The 21284-nt window shown below is 41.4% G+C and overlaps 1 protein-coding gene across 8 annotated transcripts in view; it reads right to left on the bottom strand.

Annotated features, from left to right (window-relative positions):
* Positions 1 to 20303, bottom strand: part of Pcdh7 (protocadherin 7) — a 453627-nt gene extending 433324 nt beyond the window's left edge. For 5 of the 8 annotated variants that reach the window (XM_051164750.1, XM_051164751.1, XM_051164756.1 and 2 more), the window contains exon 1: positions 16030 to 20303. In XM_051164750.1, coding sequence (XP_051020707.1) covers positions 16030 to 19203 — 3174 coding nt within the window. In that variant the 5' untranslated portion in view covers positions 19204 to 20303. Of the gene's footprint in view, positions 1 to 10251; positions 10527 to 16029 lie in introns of those variants that run through there. The other 3 variants (XM_051164749.1, XM_051164752.1, XM_051164755.1) reach the window with 2 other exon arrangements.
* Between the last annotated feature and the right edge of the window lie 981 nt (positions 20304 to 21284).

Here is a 21284-nt window from a genome sequence, read left to right as displayed (position 1 = left end):
GAACACTGCTGCAGACCCATGTCTTTAATCTTATGCTTTTGGTGGGGGAGATAATATTCAAATCATATCACTATGCATGGACCAAGACATACTATACATACAGGATGATGCGGCAGTCCACTGGGGATTTTGATATATCCCTTGCAGATACACAGCTATACTTTCATGACATATTTAGCAATCAATACTTATTTCAAGGGACACAAGAATACATTATTTCAAATCTTTCATAAGTAATTCACTTTCCCTTTACTTTCTTTCATATATACTTTTGAAAACTCGAGAAAGTATAATTTTTATTTTTATACAGTGATGATTAACAAAATTATGTGAAATTTTAATTCTTTATTAAAAGCTATTCCTTATCTTGTATCAAATGGCAATTCATGGAAGATTAATGATTCTGTTTCTTCTACTTACACTAATGATATGCAGAACAGTTTGTGAATACAGAATGAATTGTAGAATATTAAAATAACAAATGTATGTGATGGAAGTATTTTTGAAAATTTTAAGAGTGATTGAAGGAAAGGAAAACACAAATACATCAGTCTAATACACAAGTTCCCATCTTACAATTTACACTTTGATTGGGGTTTAAGGTGGTGCTATTTTTTTAAATGGACTGCCTGACCTAATTTCAAGAACATAATAAACGGTATCACAATTGCAAGGGTAGAATATCACTGAAGCCTTGCCAAGAAGTAAGCGCATCCAATTTCATTCTCATAGACCTAGCCGTCCATAATGCCGAGATGTTTCCTGTACTTCACAGTAGTTGGACATGTGGCCTTTGTAGCTAAATTTCCTGTACTTAAACTACAGCTCTGCACTTTGTAAATTATGTGATTGAGTAAGTCACTACGTCTACTACTCACCACTCCCCGTGTCTACAATATAAAGATAACCATCAGTGAGACATCAGAGCCATTGTTTCCAATTGACGATTTCATATATGCAATATATTTCCCAATGCCCAGAACATAACGTGCAATCTAAGCTTATCTACTGTGATTTATATGGTGCTCCAATGATACCCTGGAAGAAGACTTTTTCTTTTTGTCTGTTTCTGTCATTTCTGTTTACTTAGTGCCTAGAATGTTACCTGGAACACTGGCACATATATGACATGCAGGTATTAGTCCTTGAACATTTGTTCTCTGAAATTTTAACTATATTACCTCTGTGGGTTTATGGGTATTATATGTCTGTATGCACATATTCATATGTACATTGCATACACATATATACATAAACATGTATTTTATGTTCCAAAGAAAGCATTAAAGGAAAAGCCAATAAACATGGGGGAGTAAATTTCATTATCTCTAATCTCTTAATGTATTGCTTTGGAAGAAATAGACATTACTATGGTTGATTCCTGACACTAGAAATGCTATCTCTAGAATGAATCTTGGTCCTTGTGATCAACAGTTAAATAGACTGAAAAACAGATTGAAATGCAACTTTGTAAATGCACCTCTGTTCATGCACTATTTATTGCCACTTCTCTGAGCAGAGGAATATTAAAATTTCCTTGTTAAAAGCTGGGGGTCAAATGTAAAACCAGTCTTAGAGGCTCGAAAAGTATTTCTTCAGAAAAGTATACTCAGCTGTTCTGTTTCCTTGCCTAGGAATGCTGACAGAAGGACATTTAACTTCTGTTTTTTGTTTGGATTTTAATGATTAAGAAGACCTGGGTGCTTGCTTCTAAGCATTAATATTTCCATTAAAATAATTTTCATTTTTATTGTTTTGTACTGATACTGCTATTTCATTAATTAGTATACCTACATATACTTGCAAGCTAGCAAAACTGAAATAACTAAAATTTTATTTAAGTCAGGTCTTCATGAATTAGGAACTGCAGAAATATTCAACTATATGCATGCAACGTTAGGTGTAGGAAACTAAAACTTTTAAAAAAACATACGTGCATGCATACATATTATAGATTCATATATTTTTTGCAAGCATAAAGCATGTATATGAATCTTTCATCATTGTAAAGCATATTTGAAGTTTATCTTGACAGGAAAAGGGGAAAAAGTGTGCTCCCCTGAACATAAAGCTTGTGAAAGCTGATGGTAGTCTTGTGTGTTCTAGTGCAGAACAAGAATAAATTCTGCTATGCACACTACTGGGCATTCCCAAGTTCATCTATTGATGTCATAATCCCTGGCATGTCTGTACTTCCAGATAGAACTTTAAGGTTAAACAGCGTACGAAAGCTATAGTCAGCATCGCATAAACGCTGTCTGCGCATGCGCTGAGGAAAAGCCTCCTGAAGACATATAAAGAAAGCAGCTACCTTCAGGGCAAGTGAGAGGCTTCTCCAGAAACGAGATTGACCAGAACATTCATCTAAGTTTTCAGAGAAAAGAAGAATTTAACTTCTGTTGTTAAGGAGGCACAGTAAGTGGGGTTTTATTATGACATCCAGGGAAGAATCATAGGAATTATTAGGACTGTTGAGAGGCCTGGGAAGATAGCGCAGTCAGAGAAAAATATGTGTCCTGAAAATATGAAGACCTGAATTCAATTTCCAGAACCAAAATAAGAAAAATAATTGTCATTTTGGTGACAGGTTTGTAATCAGAGGCAGGCAGATAGATCTCTTGGAGCTCCTTGACCAACGACAAGAGAAAAGGGGGTGAGGGGACACTGTTCCTGAAAAGCGATGAAAAGTGATGAGAGGCTATTCTTAGCTTGCATGTGCTAGCTACACACACTTGCATGTACATGTGCACACACAGACACATACAGACAGGCACACAGAAAACTGCTGAGAATACACAGCAAGTATTGTGAGGTGGAAAAGCAGCGACAAATACTTTAAAAGTTCCTTTGCAAACTGAAGCCTACTAATACAGCTATAATAATACAGACATTCAGATATGGAGAGAGACATACTCTGAGGGCGAGTTCTGAAGGCTAGGCGGAGGAGGTGGTGGGTGGGAGAGGAGGCAGCTTGCACCCTTTGCCGGCGTGTGGCAAGCAGATACCTAATTCACAGTCCTCTGGAACCTGCAATGAGCAATGGTACCCTAACACAGCACTTGGCAAGGTGGTTGGTACAGGGTAAAAGTTCAGTAAGTACCACCTGTTAATTTTAGATGCTGGACATAAAATGAAAGAAAAGTTCCCAGCAAGAGTACATCAAGAAGAAATGATGGGTTTAAGAAGTGATGGATGAGCAAATTTTCTTGTGGTGTGCTGGAGCATCTTCCGGGTATATTCCAAGGAGTGGAATAGCTGGGTCGTGAGGAAGCCCTAATCCCATTATGATAGGCAGATTTGGGCCCAGGGGTCCCATTCAAACTAAGGCACCAGCCAAGGACAATACAGGCAGTAAACTTTAAGCCCCTACCCAGATATAGCCAACGGTCAGAACATTCTCCACAGTTGAGTGGAGAGTGGGATATGAGTTTCTCACGTACTCTGGTGCCTCACATTTGACCATGTCCTCTGGAGGGGGAGACCTGGTGCCACTCAGAGGAAGGACAGCAGGTTGCCAAAAAGAGACCTGATACCCTATGAGCATATACAGGGTGAGGTAATCCCCCTCAGGAACAGTCATAGGGGAGGGGAATAATGGGAAAATGGGGGGGGGGGGGAAATGGGAGCATACAAGGGATGGGATAAACATTGAGATGTAACAAGAATAAATTAATAAAAAAAATAAAAATTAAAAAAAAGAAAGTGATGGAATTAAAACATTGTCACAGCATATAATCAAATTAACCCAAGACACGTCTAAACTCCCCACATTACAGCATTAGCCATTGCACACACTTCTTTCTTTACCAGGGAGAGGGGCAACCCTGATGTCTTCCTGACAACAGCTTGTACCTACTGGCATGTGTAAGGGACACACTCAACCATCTCTCAGTACTAGAACAGTGTCAATTTAAAGGGAACCATGTGAACAAACAAACAGATTTTTATATTTTTCTACATTATATTAATACTTATATACTTTTCATAATGTTCTTAATTCATTTTGTAAATGTAATGAAAGCCCCTCAAAGTGTCAAGGTACCTTCAGAAGGGACTAGAAAAACTGGGAAACTAGCAACAGTTTATTCCTTCATGAAGATACACAGGAATGTCCAAAAACGTTCCCTTCTACCTCCATAAACATTGCCCTGTAATAAGAACATGGGGTAGTATCTAAAATGACAGCGAGTTTCCTGTGCATATGCCAGTCAGGGACAGAAGAGCTGCCTCAACCAGCTCAAATTTTCTATTTTTCCAGAGACCAGGAGTGAACTTGTAAGAAGAACTTAGAATTTCAGACTCTCTAACCTAGAATTTTGTAGACCAGCTTCTCATTTCCAATCAGAACTGAGGGAAAAAAAAAAAAGTTAAGCTCGACTGTGGAGTTAGTCACTTCTCTTTGGCAGGAACCCAAGGAAAAGGGCACGCTAGCAGGGAAAAGGTGCTGCATTTGAGATCCTCCAAATATAGACAGACAGACAGACAGACAGACAGACAGACAGACAGATGATAGCTAATTTTCTAGTCTACACTAAAATCAAATTTGTATGTATAAAAACAAATCCTAATTTATAATATCTGTCCGTTATAAAATCCCACAACGATTACATTCAGTCAACACGGGCTTACCATATTACAGAATTTCCATAGGACTCTTCTTTAAATGTGTGTACTTCCTCTTAATTTTCATTGTTTTACTAAAATACTGCACCTTTACTGTCTCAACTCTTGAAGTATTTAGTCCACTCCACCAGAGTGGGGGCATCTGGAGCTCTGGGTGTACAGCCTGCTCCAAACAATCCACAGACCTCTGTCAAAAGAACTCCCTTTGAAGTGTCTTCCAACTGTGAAAAAAAATGTTTATTATCCTCTTTAAATCTCAGCTTCTGCAAGTTAAAACCAGGACAAGAAACAACTGCACGATAACAAAGCCCCAATAAGTGGCAACTGTGTTACCATACTAGCAGAATAATAATGGTAGGAAGAATGCAGAAGAGCTGGCAGGAAGTTTTTTTTTTTCCTACTCTTCCCTGTTGTTCTCTTTCTCTCCCAAAATATGCAGCAGAAAATAATTAAAATAGAACAGTTAAACTGGATGCTCTAGAGAGAAAAGGAACTGACATTTAGTGGCATCCCTTTGCCTTTTTCAAATAAGAACACCCCTTTCTGATAAAACCTAAGCACACATCTTTCTGTGTCTCTGTCTCTGTCTCTGTGTGTGTGTATGTGTGTGTGTGTGTGTGTGTGTGTGTGTGTGTTCTTGCCCCCAGAGGGTCTCTAGTTAGACTGCCAGACACTGGGTCCTTTAAATGAGTTCTCACCCTTAGAGGCACCAGAAGACTACCACCTCTTCCCTGAGGCCCTAATCAAAATTTCCATTTCTTAAGGACTATTGATCTTTGGGATGTGCTGACCTAGTTATCTGCTTAAAGCAATTTACACCCACCTGTGCTAAAAGCCCAACCAAACTCCAGCAGAGGTCATTTCCATTTTAAAAAGGGAACTCTTCGGGGCATTCCTAAATCCAAGGGAGAAATTTGGAATTGCAGGAAGTTGTCTGCTTTCCTCCTACCCTGCTTAGCTCCCTCAACTCCTGCTGGACTCCCATTTCTAGACCTTTCTCTGTAGATTCACTACACCCTTATTTCTCTTTCCAGCTCTGCCAGCACTTCACCTTTAAAAATGACTGCATGCCATGAAGCAGGGTGCAGACAGAAACTTGTGTGTGTGTGTGTGTGTGTGTGTGTGTGTGTGTGTGTGGCTGAGTTGGCACAGAAAATGAATAATATCTGCAGAAATATACAAATTGACAGATACAGAAATCCATCCGTGTCTGTGTTTGGGAGTACATATATCTATTTTTGCCCCAGATAAGGAGTTGCAGAAAAATACTGACAACCCATATGCTTGCATGGTTCTCTGAGCCCCCTTGTCCTCGATTGCTTTCTATTGCTTTGGAAATGCAACTTGAGGAAGGAAAGAGTTTATTTCACCTTAGATTTTAGAGTTAGTCCCTCATAAAGGGAAGCCAAGCCATGAACTTTCGGCAGGAGCTGAAACAGAGGTTTTGGAGGAATGAAGTTTATGGGTTTACTTTCCACTGCTAGTTCAACTTCCTTTTAACACAACCCAAGATCAGCTGCCCAGTGTTGGCCCTTCCCGCAGGGAGCTGTGCTTGCCCAATCACGCAAGCTTCCATCAACCTATCAATAATAAAGACAATGGCCCCAGTGACTTGCCTACAGCCTAATCTGAAGGAAGCATTTTCTAGGTTTTAGAGTCTGTCTTTTCTTCCCAGATGACTCTCAGTTGTGTCAAGTTGACAAAAACAACAACAACCTAACCAACCCACCTCTCAAAATGCTGTCAGAGTCCTGTTAAGTAACCACCACTTCTACTGCTCATGTTAAACATTTGCATTGACTCATTTTGTTAATGTGTTCGGGGGTTTAAAACACAACCAAGCATGAATTTGAGGCAAGCAGAATTGTGCATGTCCCAGTGGAGAAGGCAGACTCTGACCAACACTGGGGTTGGGGGTTCGAGGGGGGTGGCGGGGGCTGCATCTCAGAGACCTCCTCTCCAGAAAGGAAGACAAGCAAGCACAGGATGTCTGAAAGCGTGATATTGAAGAGGTCCTGTGGTGCTCCCAGGCTGGTGTGGATGGATTAGGAGGACAACTGCACAAAGCCTGAGTACTCTGTTCAACTCTCCTCAAATCTGGACTACTTCTTGGCTCTAGAAAGACAGTGGGATGGTAGAGACAAACTTGGGTAGGGGTAGCTCCCCCAAACATAATGATTCCCCTGCCTAAGGTGTACCACGTTTGCAATCTTATTCATGGAAAATAATGACCTTGATTAAGTCCTCGTTTTATGTCCATCTCACAGCCTTGCACTAGGTCACACAGATAAAACAGATTTCAAAAATAACTCACATGAAAGAAATGTTTGATATAAAATAATAGATTTTTTTTTTTTTAACAAAGCGTTGTTCCCTGAAATAACAGACTGCTGCATCACTTTGTCAAGAACTTAGAAGGGGTCTTGGGGCCATCTTCAGACATACATTCAAAAATAACATCAGGGTTAAAATTAACTTTTGAAGGTTTGATTTTTATATGTTGTGTTGATAACATAATCCTGCATGTAACTATGACGTTGAATGCTGAGATCTTCAAGTTGTAACTCACTAAAAATTTTTAAATTAATGACAGTGACTTTTGAAAGCTTCCATGTTACGATTCCTGAAATACACCTTCTCATAAAAATAAAATATACAAACTTCTCTCACATTTTTTCTGAACTTTTGAATGCTGTCTGTTTTGGGGAACACTTTAGCTCTAAAGTCTAAGAATAGACTTTATTTTAAAATACAATTTTGGACAGCTATGGTGGCACAGGCCCTTAATCCCAGCACCCCAGGAGGCAAGCAGTTTATCTTGGGTACACAGTAAATTGAGAGCTTGCCTAGAGTACACAGTGAAACCTTGTTTCAAGGAAACCAATAACCAAACAAAACAAAAATGTGAATTTCACACCAGTGTTTTCATCTCCTTGAGTCCCTACGGGACATTTTGTCATTGATTTTTTGTAAAATTCCACCATTCATGAAAAGGCGGAGGGCTACTTCATTAACTTCATCTGAGAAATAATGAAGGTGCTTTTTGTTTTTAACCTTTTCTACAGTTTGTTCTGAAGTACAAATGAACAAACATGTATCTACTGTTCTGAAAATTAAAAAGTATGAATCAAATATAAATGATCAACTTTTTATGTCCTGCATTCATTATATCAATTTCGTGAAGCAAGGGACTTCGTATACTCCATATCGTGGGCTGGTAGAATAGTATATGTATCAAAGGGAAAAGAAAAGCTTTTTGAAATGAACACATTAAATGAATCAGTCGCTAGCATAACCACAGTCCTCCTTGAGTTTTCTTCAAAAAATTAATTAATATCTTTTAATTTAAAATTAAATATCCAAACACTGAGATACACAGAATAATGAGGAGCTTCTTCTACCTACATCCATGTATGGATACCTCTTTAATAGTAAGGTCTAATAATTACAGCAAAGTTTTTAAAAAAATGTCCCATAGTTGATACTATTTGGGACCAGGAGGCTTGGAGATATATACACACACGTTGAAAACTAAGCCAGCAAACCCAGCAAAAATAGCAGGAACGGGTTTGGATTTCTCAGAGTGCTGCTTCCTGTCTTAACTCCTGCAACAGGAAGTATATGGTCGGTCATTCTCATTTAAAGGAACAGAATCTAAAATTCTGGAGCATGATAACAAGTTTTTCCTTCGGTTTTATTACATATTTCTGGTCATATCACTAAATAGCTCTAAATGCCTACTGAAGAGTACTGAGTATGGTCCAGTGTGATTCTCCCACTGCTCCTAGTCTATCTCACACTAAGACAGTCTTCATTTGGGAGCCAAAACCAAAAATGCTCATGTAGACACCAACACACGTAAAACAAAACCTGAACAAACATGTATGCAAGCATGCATGAATGCATGTATGTATGTATCTGTGTATATGTGTGTAACAAATATATTTATTAATAGCATATCTTAAATATGTGAACAACATATAAATATATATGCTATATACTATGTATATATTTGATTAACATTTGTTATATATTATATGAATTTATATCATGTATATTCACTTTGAGGACATTGGGTATTGAACTCAATTCCTTCACATGCTAGCCAAGTATTATGTCTTAACTTCCTCCTATTTTGTGGTAGAAATCGGGTATATCGAACAATTCTTTAAGAGTTTGCCAAAGGCTGTGTTTGCATGTGCTGACTTTGAGGGTTCTTTTCTATAAGAGGCTTTTAAAAAGCTACTTGTAAACATCCACTGCACAGTCTAGTCACCCCAGCTCCTAGACTTTGTTCTATCAATGCATTGTTTGTGAGTTGATACAGTTTGTTACAAAATCCAAATTTTAAATCTATTGACATGAGCTTCCTCTTTGTGATGAAGAAATAGGCATTTGAGAGAAGCAGAACAGAGTCTGGATTCCTCTCCAGACTCTCACCCTGGGTCTTGTCTTCAAAACAAAATAAAAAGCGAAGGATAGTTAAGTTTTTTATTCAGGAATTTCACTGTTGTCTCAATGACACTTTAGAAAATGGCTCTTTTGCAAGATTGCAAGATCAGATAAACAGCAAATGGCATAAAAATCCTCAAGTGAAAATTGGGGATTTGCATGGGCTACAGCAGTCCCCACAGCTTTACACATCCATGTTTTTCCAATGTTCTTTGTTATTTGGTTTTAAAAGAAGCTATTATACTGACAATTAGCTTTACATACAAGATGAAATAGAATGAAATAAAACAAAACAAGACCTTGGGAATGTGCAACTCTTATTCACTACTTTGGATCTTGGAGAACATTGTAATAAGGCCGGGTAGAGGGTACGATAAATGCATTATAAAAGAATCAGACTGTGTACAACACATAAACATACAATATAACAAACAGACACGCAGATATACAAACATGAGGAGGTAGAAGTGTTGTCACGAGGGTGTCAACTTACCTAGACTATCACTTCTACAACTAAAACCACCCATTTAAAGCTCAACCAATGGAACGTAATCGATTCTTAGAACTGTGAATTTATATTATCTGACATCAAACATAAAAACCTCCCTATATAAATATATTCCCCAAACTGGTGGGTACATATTTTTTCTGAATAGTAACTTTGGTAGATCTAGCTAAAAATTCTGTTAATCTTAATAAATTCATCATCAACAACAACAAAAAATCTTAACAATTCTATATGTTCTTTGAATTCTTATTTCAAGATTAAGGAAAATTTAACCCATTGCAGTGCCTGTGATAAAACAGAAAATCACAGATGATATGATTTATAAAAGTGCTTGAAGTTTTTGATATTCACGTGTGGGTAAAAGCACAAACACAGTGACATTCAGAATTGCAACACAGATTGGGCAAGAGCCTGTTCTTTCTCAGAACTGTCTGCCTAGCTAGAAAAAGCTGTGATTACATGACACAGAAATCAGTTTAGGGTTTTATTTGAAATCAGTTTTTAGTGTAATGTAGACAAAGATGTAAGAAACTGCATTTCTCTTTATTCACACAAAGCCAAAGTATAAGAGTTATTATTGTTGAAATCTGCTTTTGTTTTTTTTTTTAATAATGATTTTCCTCTCTAGTGTTAACAGTCACTAACTATCTCTTTGAAAACAGAACTGTAGACATCTGTGAGTAATACATGGCTGTATTAATACTGCCTCTTTGGAAGTTAACTTGCTTCCATGCTATTTGTTTTCCTGAAATAGGAAAGAAAAAAACTTTAAAATAAAATGCACAACAAATGGAACAAACAGTGATTGGCTGATACCCCACCGCCAAGGGCAGGCTCCAGCAGGTGTCCAAGTAGCAAGGTGATCACAGAGTAGGGTGCAAAATGGAGCATCATAATACAGTGGAATTCAGCCAAACACCGTAATGTATGGATGTAGATGCATCTGAAAGAAGGAAAATAAAGATTTATGTAGGTTAAAAAAAAAAGATGTAGAAAATCTCCCTAAAGTCTTAAACTCCATCACAATGCTGATATAGAGGTCTGGAAATAGATAAAAATTTTAATTGCAAATTATGGATTTATAAATGATAAATATGCTCAAGGGAAAAATTGACTTGTCAGAGGAAACATACATCAGAAGCCTTAATGGTTCTGTTGTTTGTACACAGCATTAGAGTTCTATATAAACATCAGTAAATTCCTGAAAATAAGCCTTTCTTCTGCCCTTAAAACATTAATTCACCAAAAGTGATAATTACGATTAGCTTTAGTGGTTTCAGCTCAGCTCTTCTTGTGTGTGATTTCTCCCACCAACTAATGCTAAATAAAGCACAACTCAATGGACTTGACACAGACGCTGCTTTAGACAAGAGTAAGGGTTTAAAAACAACTTTAAAGGAAACTTACTGTAGTTTCACAGAAACTGTTTTTATTCTTTCTATAGTGCCACAGCAAATAAATGAATGCGGGACCTTGACAGAGTCTAAAAACCTGGTCCTATCTGTCTTACATGTAAACTGACTTTGGCTGCACTTACTGCACAATGTTTACCTATCACTGTCCCCCACAATGAGGTTAATGACTCCAATCCAGTTGATTCTATGGCCAAACCAGGGCTGAGAGCAATGGAAATTAGTAAATTATACACATATATATATAATGTTATGCAACTTTCTAATCTGCCACATAGTTTAGGGGGGGAAACTATTTTCCAACTGAAAAACAACAAAAGTATCTCACTCTTCTATGAAACTTGCTAGTAAACAAACTGGGAAAAAAAAACAAGGTGCCATTCTATGTTTAGGAGAAGTTTATACAACACAAAGAAGCCAGGAAGCTAAAAGTGAGTTAAATGATTACTTCAGTAAGAATATTCAAAACCTGTCATGTATAATACTGAGAATATTTTCATTGTTTTCAAATAGAATACTTTTCTAGGGAAGATATGCTTAACAGCAACTATGACAAGAACTTATGACTGTTCTTTCTGTTATACTAAATTTAAAACTCTGTCAGTTGCCTTTTTTAGCCCATGCTAAGCAAAGCTACATTAGCTCTTTAATGTACATCATCAACTGCTACCCTGCATGAGAGAAAGAATTATGAATTCTTATTAAAATCAGTAAGTTTTGATTTTTAAATTTTATGAAAGTACTGGAGTCCAGGATAAATGTATACTCTATTGTTAAAAAAAAAAAAAAAAAAAAAAAAAAAAAAAAAAAAAAAAAAAAAAAAAGTCTATCCTTATAGCCAAATATATTAGCAAAGACACGAGTAAACCTAAACAGATTCACGGCACTGCTGCATTCTACACAGAGAAACTTACTGAAAATCTGAGGGTGTTTTGCCTCTAAAAGTGGTTTAATGAGAACACTTGGCCTCTGGTCTGCGTTGTGTCTCTAATGTTATTAATTTTTCATGCAACTTTCTCAGTTACCTCTTGTATAAACGTGGGGAGTTGCTAAGGTGGTATCTTTTCATTCTAAAAATATGATGACTCTCCTAGTATTGGGTATAGGCAAAAAGTTGATGTCTGATGTGCTTTTATTTCTCCTTTGTACAGGTTCAACATTCAAATATCATAGACCCATCAGTGAATGGGCATCAGCACAAAGCAAAGTATTGTTGACAGCATAGTTGCTACCCAAGTATCTGTGCATGAGTATAAATAGAGAGAAAGCTCGGGATACTTAGAGATCGTAGAAACTTTGTACATTCATATCATTAAGCATTCTTATCAAATAACCATTATTCAATTCATTTATTAATGATAAGTTCGTAGACAGTTTAACTTTCCTATTTGAATTTACCTCTAAAGTTGCACAACCATGGATCACATAACTGAATGAATTTTCCTATATACCTTACTCATTCAAAGATGTAAGTAATATTGTTCAGTAGATGTCTCTCTCCTATTAGTTATCAGGTCGCAGGCAAAAATACAAATCCAAATGTAAGAGAAATACATGCAGATTAACTCTGCTCTTTGAGAGAGTCTTTGGTTATAGCTAAGTGAACTATCTTGCAGACATTTGCTTGTAGAATTAACCAGGAAGCTGTGTGAAGCTGACATCACTTTGCAGATATGTTATAGCTGAAATATATGTGCTGGTGCTTTACAGAAGGGAACTTTCAGTGGAATTAATAGAATTTTTTCCTTGAGTATATTGAGATCACCTCAAAAATGGATCGTAAAATTAATGTTTATTTAAGCTCAGTTATTATCAGAAATAAATTTCCTTACTTTCCATTTATGAAATACAATAAACATGTTAAATGCAAATTCATCATCTTGAAAAACTATGTCAAATGACAAACTCACTAGAACTTGAGGATAGCAAGAGAACTGCTAACTACATTTGAAGTTCATTAATTTTTGAAGTTTTGTTGAAATTATTAAACACAAATTTAAAAATAAATGGAATGCACTTTTCTTTTCTTTATAAATCACATGTACAGTTGTCCTTTTAGGTCACAAGACTACAAGCCACCAAATTTGCCAAGCAACCAAAGACCTAGATGCAAGGGGGACAAACTCAGAAATGCTGTGGACGAGTTCATTGTGCTCAAGTAAACATCAGGTATTGGATGGAGAAGGCATTTGCTTCCATTGCAAAAGTCTGAACACCAAAAAGCTCACTTCCAACCTCAGTTTCTGGATGTATGAATTTGTGAAATAATTTCATCCACTCTGCAACACACATCTAGAGTTTGCCAAAGTATTTACAGATACTTAAAGTGTCCCTAGGGCCCTTGAAATCAACCCCAAAAAGATGGAGGGGAAGGGAGAATTAGCAGTATTTACAAACCTTCATTTCTGGGAGGGCATTGGCTAATTACACATAGTCCCTAATATCACTAAGTAAGAGAAACACTTCCAAATGTCTAATTCTCAGGCAGAAAACACTGAGTCAAACATCACTTCCATTTTATCAGTATAAATAAATTAGTAAAATAAGATAGCTCAGATAAATTATGAATTAAACAAAGTCACTGTAACAAATGGAATCTCACATTTTCAACTGACCTCTAAGAGACTGAAAAAGTACAAGTCTCAAGTCTAATAAATTAAATTTTATATAAATTCATCTCTCAAAGAGGGAAACAGCAAAATCCTGTGTGTATTTAAAATACAAAGTTTAATGAAAGCAAACACATCTTTGTTCTGTGAACACTGAATCTTTTAAGAGTATAAATAAAAAAGTAGCTATGTATGATACAAACAAAAATTTGGACAAAGTGGTCTGTGTTACTGTCAAATGGTGCCGAAGGTAACTTTGAAATGGATCTCTTTTCCCCTGACAGCAATATTGAGCAGATGAAGCTATCAATTACTATCACTAATTACATTGGGGGAATGTGTTTCCTTTGCCTTTATTTTATTGTAGGTCAGCTCTTTCCTTTTGGTTAAAACACTATACATCTTTGGAATACCTGATGGCATGCAAGCGTTACAAAGCCACCTTTGGCAAACTGGGAGAGATTCATTCCACTCAGTGTGGATTTTATTTTTCATAAATTGCTTTTGCTCAGTTAAAAGACAAGTGCCATACATTAGTCAATTTGTGAGCGTATCACTTTGCTTTCCAAAGGAAATGCCAATTGTCTTAAAATTCAAGAGTGTAGGGCTGCACGATCACATGAGTCAAATGCAGCTTAAATGACAACGCAGGCCTCATGTAGGGTTTGCACGCAGTACTTGTAAGTTTGCCATTTTATATACTCATTCAAAAGCGTACAGTTAAACAATTTAGAATGCAAATACCACTCTGTCAAAGGGCAAAGTCACTATTAGGTTTGTAATGGAGATATAACTCCTCTGTGTACAGATATCTTCACATTACAGTGCATTACTTTTATCATTTCTAAGGAAATTTCAGAACGTCAGCTTACTTTCAGAAGTATGTAAATAACATGAAAAAGTCCCGTAGTTTCATGAGAGTCTTTCTTATTTACCAAACTAATGAAGACAGTAAATACTAGGCCAAAACACATTGCTTTTCACTCCAGGTAAAGCAATAACACAACAGATATAAACTCTCCGCAATATCAAATTGTGGTTTCAAATAAATAAGTAACTCAAGCTTACATGCTTACAAAGATCTAGTTTTAAAAGTTATTTCATACACATTAATTCAAACCTATAGTTTTTACTGCTTTTAATACTATACTTTAAAATTTATATTAACTCTGCTTTTTCTTATCCAGTAAAACGCATTATAAAAAGTATTATACAGTAAAATGCTACATGTAGAAAATATTTTAATAGTGATAAAAAAAACTATGAGAAACTAATATTTCTTCTCCATAACATGTTGAATGAGACTATGTAACAACTTTCTCTTTCACCTTAATTCCCCTCAGATAACACAATCTACATGCAAAACATATCTAGTAGAAAAACCCTCATATTATATCATTTAACAAATCATAAATGTAATTCCTAAGGTGAGTTTTGGTTTTGGTAATAAGAAGCATGTGATGCATTATTTGCAGTGCTTTGGGCAGCATCCTAGCACATTTCAAGAGGTTTTATATGCTGTGTGTCAAACTTTGATGGGTATAAAAAATAAACTTTTGCATAATTCATGCCACACAAGCAACTGTAAAAATAAATCTGATACACTCAGAAGTTCCCCAGCCCTCTCTGGGATATATATATCGTCTGCTTTCCCATTACACCACAGAACAGCTAAGTCAAATAATACACAAAAGTGACACACATAACGTTTGTTTTTCGAGTATATCCCAAAGCATCCACAAATATCTTCTACTCGATACAACATAATTTTGTTTATAAGCTTTGGAATACTGAATATAAAGAATTCAGGCACTGATTGCATATCAACATAGGAGCTTAATCATTATAAAAAACTGTTGTTATAGATACAAAATATTAAAAGGCAATTATGCATGACACTTGCTTATCATTAAGTACTTTAAATCCAGTGTTTCATCAAATCAAGTCAGTGTGGCAGGATTTCAAGATTTTTGGCTTGACTTGGCTCTGCATTTGTCTGAATCAGTGTCTGCTGAGTTATAGAATCTTCCCTGAGTCATAACATCGTTAAAACTCTTCAGTGCCCAATTAGCATGGACAGCATTAGCTACTCTAGAAAATTTTCACTTAGAACTCTCCTCAATAAGATATACACATTCATTCTGTAAACGCAAAATATGCGTGAATTGCGGCTGTCAAGTGCCCAGAGAAACACAAACCACTGCCTCTCCCTTAGGAGCTTATAACCATAAGGCCTAGCTGGCAAAATAACAGGGGCACACCTCTGTCCCATAAGGCCCTTGGCACGTTAATGGCATAACATTGAGCTCCTTGCTTTAAAACCAGAAGTACCCTTAGAGAGGAAAGACAACTTCATAGAAGCTGGTCTGTCTCTGAATGATCAGCCCTCTCTGGGATATGTCAACATGCCTGGGATGCATCTTACCTGTTTGCTGTACTTGTTATTGGTTTGACAGCTGTACTCAGAGCAGTGGTCTGATCCAATTGAGATGTTGTCTCCTGCTCCCACAAATGTGTTGGCTGGTGGTAGATCTTGGACAGCCTGATGTTTTTTCCCTGCAGTTGGCGACTGGGGGTGAAGCTGCACAGTAGGTAATGGGGAACTAGATTTGTAATGCCTTGCCAGGTCGGGACTGCCAGGCCCACCATTAACTGAGCGGTATCGGCCCATGCTTGGGCTGTCTGACAGCTTCTCATTGACACTATCATACCTCTGTCCATTTGGTTTAGAAGCTTCGACAGTGACAATACTACTGTAGAGTGGCTGCTTAGATTTTTTGTTTTTCTTGTCCTTTTTAGGCTTTTTAGATTTGTCATGCTGTTGGGGTGTAAAAAAGTCTTCGTGGTCCTTTTTGCCAGCTTCGTAGCCATTTTTACTTTTGGACCTGCAGTACCTGGCCATCATGACAATTAAAATGATTAGAATCACTGTCATAATGCCAGCAACCACCCCAATGACAATGCTGAGTCTCTGTTTGCTGATTTCATAACTTGGGTCACCAGCTATATCCTGGGTGAGCGGGGTATGCAAACTTCTGACTATCTGAGAGTCAATCACGGTTGCATTGGAAACACTTTCATTGACAAACACGTGTACCAAAGTAGTAGTGGACTGGGAAGGCTGGCCGCTGTCATTCACTTGCACAACCAGCCTGTGCAAGCCGTAATGCTTTTGGGTGAGTTTCCCCACTAAGGAGACCACGCCACTGGTGGGATCAATCTCGAACAGCTTGAAAGGATTCCCTCCCACAATGCTATAGTTCAAGTCCGCATTGATGCCATCATCACTGTCTGTTGCCAGCACCGTAGCTACTACTGTCCTGACATTACTTGAAGGTGGCAGCAGCGTGTAGGAAATGTTCCTGGGGAGGGTAACTGTGGGGGCATTGTCATTTTCATCCATCACGAAGAGAGAGACTGTGGCTGTGGCTGATCTGGGAGGATCTCCCCCGTCCACAGCCTTCACTCTGAAAGTATATGTAGTCTGATGTTCCCTGTCAAAAGACATTGTAGAGTAAATGGTCCCTGTGTCATTTTCAATAGAAAAAATGTTACTGTTTTCCTCTATATACAGGCTCATCTCTGCGTTCCGTCCCTTGTCAGCATCCATCACGGTGACCATTCCCACAGGGCTGTTTGGTTGCAAGTTTTCCTTCACATAAAAGGTAAAGACGTCCTGCATAAACTTAGGGTCATTGTCATTTTTATCAGCCACCTGTACAATCACCGTGGTGCTGCCCTGCAGCACAGGAATGCCTTTGTCTTTGGCGTTAACTTTAAACTCATACCTGTCAGTCTGCTCCCGGTCCAGTATTGTATTGACCAGGATGTCCCCAGAATCGGGATCGATGGCAAAAGTCCCCATCACTGAAGAGTCCAGCGAGTAGGCGATCTCTGCATTCTTCCCACTGTCAGCGTCTGTGGCCAGCACCGTGGCTACTCTCTCACCTGGAATGTTGTTCTCTGGAAAGTAAACCTCAACCACTGACTGGCCAAAGACAGGAGGGTTGTCGTTGGTGTCTCCCACCTTTACCACCAAGGAATTGTTGCTGGAGAGACTGGGACTGCCCGAGTCCACAGCTACTATAACCACATTGAACTCCCGGGTGGTCTCATAGTCCAGTGGAGCCGACGTGTGCAGGAAGTACTTTTTCTTGTTCTGATCGCCCTCTGTGTCGCTGGCTGGTTTAAGCTGGAAAGGCACATCTCCCACTACTGTACAGGTGACTACCCCGTTCTCGCCTTGATCTCGGTCAGACACTTGCACCAGAGCTATGGGGGTGTCAACCAGGACGTCCTCGGCCACGTTGGCCACTCCGTCCTTCAGTGGGATGCGCCCTATCTTGCGGATTTCGATGGAGGGAACGTTGTCGTTCTCATCTTTTATGTTGAGGACCACGGTGGCCTTATCAGTCTTGGGGGGCTGCCCTCGGTCACGGGCCATGACTGTGAATCGCAACTGGTTCACTTCCTCCCGGTCGATACGGTGCAAAACACTGAGCCAGCCGGATGTTTCATCCAGACGCAGTAGCCTTCTCACTGATTCCGTGGCAGCCCCAAATACATACTCGATCTGTCCGTTGACCCCCACGTCCAAATCGGTAGCGCGCAACTGCAGGATGGGGGTGCCAGGAGCGCTGTTCTCAGCCAGGTCAGCTTCATACACGCTCTTCTCGAATCGGGGGCTGTTGTCGTTCACGTCGGTGATGAGCACCCGCAAGATGGCCTGCGAGGACCGAGGTGGGTCGCCCCCATCGCGCACTCGGAGGGTGAGTTCGTAGGAGTCTCGCTGCTCCCGGTCCAGCGCCCCCTTCACTATCAGCTGCGGTTGTTTCTCGCCGTCTGGAGTGTCTGCCACCTGCAGCTCGAACACACTGCTTCGGCCACCAGGACCAGTCCCGCCGCCACCCTCAGGCGCATCCAGCCGCCTCTTGGAGCTTCCAGGGCCGCCACCGCTCGCGCTGTTCCCGCCGCCCCCTGGGTAGGGGGCGCTGTCCGCCGGCCCCAATCGCCTTCCCTCGCCGCTGCCGCCGCCACCCCCGGGCTCCTGAAGCAGCTCGTAGCGCTCGATGCCATTGCGACCAAAGTCACGATCGGTGGCCGTGGGCAGCAGGTAGAGCGTGCCTACGGGCCGGTTCTCCTCCACCGTAAGCGTGAGCACCGGCGACGGGAAGGTGGGCGTGTTATCATTGATGTCCAGCACGATGACCCGACCCTCAAAAAGATCCACCCAGCTCTGCGAGGGCCCTATCACCGACACCTCGAAGTCCAGGAAACACTCATTCTCGTCGAAGATCATCTGACATTGGGGCAGCTTCTCTCGGTCGATGCGCCTCTCGCTGGTACTCAGCTCACCGGTGAGGTTGTCAATCTTCAGGTACTCAGAGCCAGACTCAAGGCTGAAAGTCACCTCTCCCGAGCCAGTCACGATGCCCAGGTCCGCGGCCACATTGCCGATCCGCACGTCGGCGGGGCCCTCCTCAGCCAGCCGGTACCGGAGCAGTTGCTTGGCGGTGGCCAGGCTGAGGCAGAGCGGCAGAAGGAGGCAACAGCTTAAGCACCAGCCGCGCGCCCATCCCGTGGTCCGCATCCTCAGCATCTTCTCTTGCTGCTGCTGCTACTGCTCCTTCTAACCACAACTCCCCTTGGCACCCCCCTCCTCCGGGGCTGGCCGCCTGCCCTCCCCTCGATCCTCCTCTCCGGGAAAGGAAGAAACGAGAGGAAGGGGAGGGAGGGGGCCAGAGTAACGTGTAGAGTCGGCCGATGGGGGGGGGGGGCAGCTATAGATGCTTTTTTCTCCTTCTGCTTCTTCCGAAAGTTATTGTTTCATAATTCATGCAATGGGTGCTAATCGCCCGCTCGCCGGCCACCGTTTACTAGCGGTACTCACAGTTCACGGGACACTGAGCGCCCCGGGCTCGGTGCCCCCACAAAGTCATCCCCGCAGCGGGAAGGTCCTGGGATCCAGTCCTCAAGCTCTAGGAAGGGGCTGGAACAGCTTCTGCAAGCGGGCGGTGGAGCCTGGAAGCGGAGTGGAGCAACCCTGCAGCCTTGTCCGTCTTGTCAGCCTTGCTAGTCCTTACTGCTACTCGAGTTAAGTCCAATTCGCGTTCCAGCCACTCACTCTATACCCATTCTCTGTCTAGGCTCCGGAGGTCCAGAAAACCGGAGCCGCTTCCTGCGCGAGGCACTGGTACCAGCAACAAGCCAGTCTCAACTCTGATTCCTCTTAAGCAGCCGGGAAGCCACTCAACATATCTTGAATGAAAAATTCCACGGCAGGTCGCTTCGGGCAAGGTGCAGCGAAGACGTCTCGCGTCACAGTTCGGTCCGCGACCGAGTGCTCCCGGAGCGCCAAAGAGCAGCCCGAGCCATCTTCAGAGATGCCCAGAGTCGGTCGCTTCTCACCTCGGAGAGCTCGGGTTTCTTTTTTCTTAACAACTCTGCGCAAGGTCATTAGTCACGAAGCCGCCGCCTGAAACCGCAGCAACCATTTGCCCGCGGGGGCGAGAGCAGAACCGTGCGCACCGCGCGGTGCCCAAGTTTGGATTCTCAGCCGCAGAGTCCGTGTCTTCCCTCACCTGCATTCGGCCCGCGTGTTGAGAGCAGTGGGATCTGCAGCGCTGTGCGCGATTCAGGGAGGAGATTGCAGCCTCTCTCTCTCCCTCTCTCTCCCGGTTCTCTCTCGATCCCTCCCCTCCCTCCCTCCTTCTTTCTCTCCTCCCTCCCCCTTCTCTCTCCTCCCTCCTCTCCTTTCCCCTTCCCCCCCTCTCCTCACTCTCCTGCACAGTCTCTCAGCTTCTTCCAGTCTCAATGCAGGGAACTCGAGCTGAACTTGATCCCTTTGCAGTTCAAAGGTGAGCAAGCCTGGCTCGGTGCTTCCGCGACACTGGCCTGGTGAAAGCGCACGGCCCGGCACTCCTAACGGCAATTAACAAAGATGCCCAATTCTGTCCGGATTTCCAAAGAAAAGCCAAAGGCACTGAAGCGGGGGTGGAGGGGGAGGTGGAGTCAAACAGAGCTGCCAAGTAGCTTAAAAAAATCTAGTTTGCCAAAGGGAGAAAAAGTGCCAGTCGGCTGTTGTCTCGGAAGTGCCCTGGCGCGGCGGGTGAATTCCGCAGTTGTCTCGTCCGCTTTCGCGTCTAGCAGAGTCTGGTGCGCGCGCTCCCGCTGCCTCTCCGGCGGTGGCTGTTCCGAGACACTGAATCGCTAAGCGAAGCTCCTGCTCTTCTTACCCCTGAGCCAGAAACCCGCAAGTTTGCGTAAAGTGGTGGTTGCTGTGGAAAGCTCGCGGGCTCCGGACTCAGACTTGTGCCTGACGCTTCAGCGGCGGCGGTATCCGAAACTACACAGTTGCAGAGAACAAGGGAGGAGGGCCAGTGAAAGGGAGGCGGGAGGAAGTACCAGCCAGCGGCGGCGCTCTCAGAAGCCTGGCTTCAGTTCGTCCGGCCGACTGAGGACGGCCCAATTTCAGCCCCTTTAAGCCAAAGCCTAGTCCCCCTTAGCAGTCTGGGGAGGCTGGCTGATTGCTTTTTTCCTCTAGGGCTGGTAGATTTCCTTCTTTGACTAAATAAGGCTGCGTGGGTAAGAGCTGTAGTGAGGGTTTTAGTATACCTTCTTCCTACGTGCACCCTCAGACAATGTCCCCCTCCCACCCCAACTCCCACCCCCAAGGTGTCT

Source organism: Acomys russatus, chromosome 22 (genome assembly GCF_903995435.1).
Source record: "Acomys russatus chromosome 22, mAcoRus1.1, whole genome shotgun sequence".
Lineage (NCBI taxonomy): Eukaryota > Metazoa > Chordata > Mammalia > Rodentia > Muridae > Acomys > Acomys russatus.
The sequence above is the reverse complement of the archived record's forward strand: the minus strand, read 5'-3'. Positions and strand labels throughout refer to the sequence as shown.